This window comes from Juglans microcarpa x Juglans regia, chromosome 1S, assembly GCF_004785595.1.
Source record: "Juglans microcarpa x Juglans regia isolate MS1-56 chromosome 1S, Jm3101_v1.0, whole genome shotgun sequence".
NCBI lineage: Eukaryota > Viridiplantae > Streptophyta > Magnoliopsida > Fagales > Juglandaceae > Juglans > Juglans microcarpa x Juglans regia.
In genome coordinates, this window is record NC_054595.1 from 421,258 (window position 1) to 429,066 (window position 7,809).

The 7,809-nt window shown below is 36.5% G+C and overlaps 1 protein-coding gene and 1 long non-coding RNA gene across 2 annotated transcripts; both read right to left on the reverse strand.

The window, feature by feature from the left end:
* Nucleotides 1-310: 310 nt before the first annotated feature.
* On the reverse strand, nt 311-3,846 carry LOC121247540. The gene is made up of 5 exons (XM_041145896.1): nt 2,213-3,846; nt 2,006-2,091; nt 1,298-1,908; nt 1,115-1,200; nt 311-1,031 (listed from the first exon to the last, which is right to left on the reverse strand). Exons 1-5 carry the CDS (start codon nt 2,308-2,310, stop codon nt 989-991), a joined length of 924 nt encoding a protein of 307 aa, XP_041001830.1. The 5' UTR covers nt 2,311-3,846; the 3' UTR covers nt 311-988.
* LOC121247541 lies at nt 311-7,177 on the reverse strand. The gene is made up of 2 exons (XR_005937254.1): nt 6,999-7,177; nt 311-697 (listed from the first exon to the last, which is right to left on the reverse strand). It is a non-coding gene; the product is annotated as an uncharacterized LOC121247541 (long non-coding RNA).
* Nucleotides 7,178-7,809: the final 632 nt, after the last annotated feature.

Below are 7,809 nucleotides of genomic sequence, written 5' to 3' on the forward strand. Positions count from 1 at the left end.
AGCATCTATTAATTATTAGTTGAAGTATTCCTTGGTTTGATTCTTCAATTCAATCTCTAGATGAAGATTTGATGGATGTTGATTATAGCATGTTGGTTCCTATAATCATAACTAAGGAATATGATAAAACTAGAAAACATCAATAGACTGTTTCATCATTTATATTAACAACACCTCCATCATTCAACATAGATTTTTTGGTGACAAGAGAGTCAACACTAACACCTGTGATTATCATCCCAAAGATTTGTACAAAATTCTGTGGATAACAGGGCAATCAATTCAATATTTGACCCTATCAGACCAAATGTCATCAATCTTCATAAAATTTAATCATTTCAAAAAATATTACTGTCGTTAAACCAAGATCACTTCATGTAGTACAAACTTCTTCATTACAGTCATTTAATCATTCCAAAAAATATTACAGTCACAAGTCATCCATCATCATTAATTTTACAATAAAAAAAAAAAGTTCAGCAGGATCACTGCATGTAGTACTGGACTTTGACTACATTAATTACTTCAAACTTCTTCAATCATCTCCTCCAGTAACTAACTACTTCAGACATTAGCTACTTCATCTCCTTCAACATTAGCTACTTCAGACTTCTTCATGCCTTTTAGCTCATCCAGGTCAGACGCAAAAATAGAGGACAACAAACATATGTAGTGGTCATCCAGCTCATCCAAGTTTCTTCCCCACACCTATATAAAAATTTGTAGTGTTTTGAGAACAACAAACATTCAAATGGTTATTAGAAAACCCATACAGCAAAATAGAAATTGAAATAATGTTGGCATTGAAAATCTATACCAGATGAAGTAGCGAATGAGGGCAATCTTTTCCCCTGGAAGATCATGCATTTTTTGTGCATGTTGCCCTCTGTACAGAATATTTAAACCATACCAGTACTTATATGACAACCCATAAAAAAAATTATTACAAATTCCAACACCTTTTGAAGATCATACTTACCAATATATTTCATAAGTGCAAACTAAAGGGACTCTCTGATATGCTGCTAATCCTACAACCAGAATTTCAATACAATAATTAACGCAATATGCACATGTAGCAAGTGTATATAACTCAGAATATTTCAGTTATTACCCAATTCGAGTTTGTTTCATCATCAGTGGAGAGATCTTCACCTGTGCAGCCAAGAGAGTTGGAACTATCATCCGAACATATCTCCTCTTCATCATCATTGATAAAAGGTATTTCTTGGCTGCTGCGATCCGAGTGGGCAATTAGTAAGGACGCATCCATATGTGTGGGGTCTACATCAATCATGTGCAATGGACTAACTAGTCCATCATCATCGACTTGGACCGGTATATAAGCATCTCCGTCATTGTCCTCTTGGTAAACATCAATGTCGCTGGAATCAGATTCATCGTCTTCTATTAATGGGTTTGATGGAATGTCATAAACATTTATGTTTGTCACCTTCTGCACCGCATACCAATTACTACCCAATCCTGTATTTTGTAGGTAAAACACCTGTGAAGCTTGGCATGCCAAAACAAAAGGCTCGTCCTTGTACCATGATCTCGACATATTAACACTCATAAGATGCTCACCCACACGTATCCCTCGAATGGGATCAGCAATGTCAAACCATTGGCACTCAAATAAGTAAACATGACGCCATTTCATATACTGTAATGCCAAAATGTCTTTTACAACACTATAAAATTCGACACTTTCTGATTGGTGTTCACCACTAACCAAAACACCAGAATTTTGAGTGCGACGAAGTTCTTCATGGTTTCTCGTATGAAATCTTATGCCATTCATGATGCAAGCAGAGTATGACACAACCCAAGGTTCAGGACCACACGCTAGTGCATATAAATCTTCAGACACTTCACTCGGATTATTTTTACGCAGATCTTGGATCTGCGCAAGTGGAAAGAGGGAGAAGCATTAAGGTTTGCAAAAAACCAGTAAGTGTAAAACTCTGAACGGGAACAAGTGTATTGTTGTATGTACATTCTCTGGACTTGAACCAAGTTGGGAATTTAGCTGCATGGCAACGATCGACGTTATTTGTGTGGACTTCCCTCACTTTGTTGTAGTGCTCACTATAAAGTATTTAGAATGGGTGAGTATATAAAGCAAAACAGCAAAAAAAAAAAAATTCGTAAAATGTTAGAAGAATCATAATTTAAACACCTACAAAACAGCATTATCATATATACTTACTTGAGGTATTCTTCAATTTCTGGGCTATTATTAAGCACATACCACTTAGCGGTCTTGAAAAGGTTATCATCTAGTTGATGACGTGTTGCCATACCCATGGGTCGCACCTTTTATTGAAACACATATAGTCCATCTTGTACATTAGTCCCTCCACCATCAACATTTCTTTCTTGTGGATTGAACCTGGTCTCAACTTCATGGAGGTACATGGAGCAAAAATTCAAGCATCCAACATGGATATAGGCTTCTGCTATTCAACCTTCTAGGCACGCCTTATTCTTAACATACCTCTTGAATTTACCAAGGTACCTCTCAAAAGGATACATCCACCTATATTGTACCGGCCCAGCAAGCATGGCCTCACGTGGCAAATGATAGGCTAAGTGGACCATTACATCAAAAAAATTGGGTGGGAATACCATCTCAAGTTTGCACAGAATTAGGGTGATATCAGCTTGAAGTCGCTCCAAGACATCAAGCTTACATGTTCTAGTGCACAATTTATTAAAAAATGTGCTTAGCTCAGTAAGTGCCAATCTAACATCGTGTCGTAAGTATTTTGCAATAGCTACAGGAAGTAGTCTTTGCATGAAGATATGACAATCATGAGATTTCATTCCCAAAATCTTGCAATCAGGAAGGCTAACACATCGAGATATATTAGAAGCAAAGCCATCAGGAAATTTCACATCATTCAACCACTTGCAGAAGCTTAACCTCTCAGCTCCATGCAAAGTAAAACAAGTAGGTGGCATGGTAAGTTTATCTCCATCATATTTAAGTTGTAACTCATTCCTTATCCTTAGGTTGGAAAGGTCACGACGTGCATTAGGATGATCCTTGGTTTTTCCTTGAATGTTCATCAAAGTTCCTAAGATATTGTCACATATGTTCTTCTCAATGTGCATCACATCAAGATTATGTCTAATCTTTAAAGTGGACCAATACGGCAATTGAAAGAAGATACTTCTTTTTGTCCAATTTAACTCCTTAGTGGTACGCTTTCTTTTATTGGTAGTTTTACCAAACGTTTCATTTGGAATATTCTGCAGTTGATTGAGTATCTCTTTTCCTGACAATGGTGTAGGTCCGGACCGATGGTCTTCATTGCCATTAAAAAGACTCTTTTTCTTTCTCCAAATATGGGCAAGTGGCAAGAATCAACGATGACCCATATAACAATGCTTTCGACTATATGTCAACCACATAGAATCAGTTTGTTGATTGCATGTTAGACATGCCATTTTTCCTTTAGTGCTCCATCCGGAGAGGTTTCCATATGCGGGAAAATCATTGATTGTCCATAATAAAGCTGCATGCAATCGGAATATAAGGCCTACCACTGCATCATATGTGTATACACCATTTTCCCATAGATCCACGAGATCATCAATTAGCGACTGCAGATACACATCAATTTCATTTCCACGTGATCTTGGTCCAGGAATAAGAAGTGAAGTGATGAAGAATGGATCTTTCATACAACACCACGGGGGGCAAGTTGTAAGGGACAAGTATCACTGACCAGATGCTATAAGGTTTACTCAAATTGTTAAAAGGGTTGAAACCATCGCTAGCTAACCCAAGCCTAACATTCGAGCATCTTTGGCAAACCAAGCATGCTCTTTATCAAATGTCTTCCACTCTTCAGAGTTGACAAGATGTCTTGGAATACCGTCTTCATTGACGCGCTTTTCTCTATGTCATCTCATATCTACTACTGTTTTTTGTGACATAAACAATCGTTGTAACCTTGGCTTCAATGGGAAATATCGTAGAACCTTTTGAGGAATTCGTCTTTTCTTACTTCGGTCGTCTATCCAACGTGAGACCTTACATTTAGGGCACTCATCTTTATCTTCATTTTCCTTCCAAAATAATATGAAGTCATTTTGACAAGCATGTATTTTGGTGTAATTAAAGCCTAGGCCCCGCTCCAAGTTTCGCGACTCCTTATATGAGTTGGGTAAGAGAGCATTGAGAAAAGCTGACTTTAGCAGTTGAAGAAGCATATCGAAGGACTTCACACTCCAACCCCCAATTGTTTTTATGTGCAACAACTTGACAATAAAAGAAAGTTTTGAATACTTCTAACAATTTTCATAAAGAGGATGACGAGCATCCTCCAAAAGTTGCTCAAATGACAAGGTTGACTGAGTGTCGACCGATGTGGAGGAGTTAACATTGAATGAGTCGTTGAATGAAGATCAAAATGTGAACCAGCCCGGATGTCGTCTAACATGACATCAATATCATCAATGAATTCATCATCATGTTCAGCATCATGCCTATCGTCATCATCACTAGAAAATAAAACTTCCTCTTCGCCAAGAAATGTCCATGTTGTGTAGTTTGGATCAATGCCTGTAATGAACAAATGCCTTTCTACCTCGGTTATGGGTAGGAAGAAATTATTTGAGCAGCCTTTATATGGACAACGTACTTGGTCTTGGCCGACTACATGGGCTTGCTCCAAAGAGATGAATTCTGAAACTCCTTTTGCATATTCGCTTGATCTAAATCTATCGGTGATATGCATCCAACTTTTGTCCATCTACGAAAGAAATGGACATTTTTAAGACCATTCAATTGTCTTAAAAACATATCATCAATCATTCTTCATATTAGACCTTCATTATAAGTAATAATTGAAAACCACAAGTTTTTATAATTTTGTGTACCTAAAAGTGTATGGATGTAAAAGGTGGTGAAATAAGGGTTAATTACCAGTATATCAGCTTCAATGACCCAATAAAGAAAGGTTTAGTGGGGCCCATAGTCACATTACGATGTGGACAATAAAATAGAAAAGATAATGTTTAGACGTCATTTGAAACACCACATATAAGACTTATCCACAACCACAATTTAGGACTTCCTATAATAAACCCGAGGAACCAAGTTAGTTGCTTAGGTTGAGTACGTAGTTGGCAAGAATAATTTAAGTGTTCCAGCTAGAACATAGCATGATATTCTGCTGAAAATACTAAAATGCTCGACTCTAACCTGAGTAATGGATTTGCACTCAAAGAATTGAATAAGCAGAGAACAATTGGAATTTCTATTAATCCACCCAACCAAAATACAAATTGTATATATGCTTTACTAGCTTATATTGCAACAAGAATTACTAATAGAATTGTATCTGTATTAAGGGCAGTTCTTCCACACCAACTTCAAAGACATGAATCTATGCATTAAAGGACACCATTAGATGTCACTAGCAGTGATTTATTTTTTAGCAAGTGCATAAACCATGATACACTAGTTTATAAGAACATCCGCTCAGCTTAATCATGCATGGAGGTTTATGATATAGGTCAAACTCTACCAGAAATCATCTACCAAGATTTATAATAAACTCTATTCACCTCACCATTCATTGGAATAATGAAGTTTTAAAGCATACAAAACAACCATTAGTTGAAGAAAACTTCAGCTTATTAAGGTAATGAATTACTTAGATTTCTTTCTAAGATAAATATTCATGATTTCAAAACTCTTTACAATCATATAAACCATGATTGTAGGGAGTGCTACTCATCACGACAAAAGGAGCTTAGCCAAAGAAAGAAGATAACCAAACCCGGATAGCAATTGCAGCAGAAAAAACTTAAACACTAATTTATTTAAATGAATTAATCAATATTGGTGTGGCTTGACAAAATAATGAATACTTTGTACTCAGAGTTCAAAAACCCCCCCAAATAGGTTATCATGGCAGCATAGAACTCTTACTACATAAGTAAAATATTTAAATGGAGTGGGAAGACAAATCCCAAAAAAGAAATTAGATCCGTAGTAAGGAGTAATTTAATTTGATGGGGCACAAAAATCCCAGTTTTACTAGCTAGTGTTGCCAATATGTATTCTTGCATTGGCATATCACAACATATATGACTATTTATTTATTTTCGACAAATGATTCATTCATATGAACTGCAATACATATGAATAAATTTCTCTTCTAAGCTATACTTGAGATCAAAACTAGTGTGTAAACAAGTGCTAATTATTTTGCACTTTCATGTGCAACCGCCAAAAGAGAGAGACAATATCTCTTTATTGTGTGTGGACAGGACATGCAACATATATAAGACTTCTCCATGTGGAGAATAACTTATCAATTACTATGTGGACAATAACACAACAAAGTACACAATAACATAATCAACTTTGGGTTTATAAGACTTATCCATGTCCATAATTAATTATATCTACCTATATATTAACCATTCTAATTTTGAATGCAGAAAGAGGGGGAAGTTAAAAATAACACAGGAAGTAGCTGCTGGATTGAAGGAGAAACCTATTGAAAGACCCCAATAATATTTCTATAGGGATTAGGAGACTCAAATTGCTATCCCAAAAATTTTGCAAAAGGATGACTATATATATGGAATTTATTAGGTTTTTAGCCAATTCAGCCACTAGAATTTGCTTGGCACGATAACAGTATTTCAAACTATATCTATATGGAATTTATTGATAAGATGGAATTTGCCTTGTTGATTATACTAAACTAAATCAAGATGCAACTTATTGATAAGAAACAAAGAAAAAAAATTGAAGTAGAGATCTTCTAACTAAAATAGAGATCGAGTAAATTAAAGAGGTGTTGCGCACTAACAGGCAGGAGCAATTGTAAGGACAAGGTGCCGCCGCCTAATGATGAAAGAGAGAGAGAGTTTTCTAGAGTAGAGTTACAGAGATCAAAGAGTGAGCATAAGAGAGAGAGAGAGAGAGACTCGGACAGATTGATAAATAGAAAGAGAGTGACACTTACTTTGACCGGCGAGGAGGCAACGACGCCGCAGCAGGCTGATGTTGTTTTTCAAGGTGACAGGAAAATTTCATAGATCAGAGAGAGAGAGAGAGAGAGAGAGTACTATTGGGGTTGGGATAGATTAGGGATAATAAGGAATGTAATGTGGTTAGGGTTTCTTCCGTCGATGTGGGTTTCCAAAATTCTTTAGCCGTGACTTTTGATCGCCACAAAAGCTCCAGCAATAAATAAATGGCAATTGTGGCATACTTTTTTTGCGATTATGAATTGTAGCCACAATAAGGTAGTTTTTGCGGCAGTTTGCCACATCGTTAGAGACAATAAAAAGGAACAAGAAAACACTATAATTTGTGTCCAAAATACAGCCGCCGGAAATAAAAATGGCCGCAAAAAACAACATTTCTTGTAGTGTGAAGGCTCTAAATTTACCTAGTGTAATGGCAGAGAAGGTAGAGAATTCACAAAGGAGAGGCTGGATAGAATGGTTGGGAATAAAGCTTGGAGTTCTCTGCATGGACACACTAACATCCATGTTCTCCCAGTTCAATGCTTTGACCACTATCATTTGCTTATCTCTTGTGCCAATTCCATTAGAGCGTGCAGCTCTAAGAAGAGAATGTTCAGATATAAGGCTAGCTGGTCGAGACAGAAAAAGTGTTCTCACATCATTAAGCAAGCTTCGACCTCTACTCCCAACTATTTTAGCAGTTCTAATTTCATTAGAAAATGATTGGTTCGATGCCAAAAGCACTTGGTCAGATGGAGTAAATCCCTCCATGGTGATATAAGAAAGCTAATTGCTTAAAAGAGG

Coding starts and splice junctions, on each gene's coding strand:
- LOC121247540 (XM_041145896.1), bottom strand. CDS start 2,310: ATGGGTATGGCAACACGTCATCAACTAGATGATAACCTTTTCAAGACC. Junction 2,092..2,212: donor GAAATTGAAGAATACCTCAA/GTAAGTATATAT, acceptor AATACTTTATAG/TGAGCACTACAACAAAGTGA. Junction 1,909..2,005: donor CCCAACTTGGTTCAAGTCCA/GAGAATGTACAT, acceptor TTCCACTTGCGC/AGATCCAAGATCTGCGTAAA.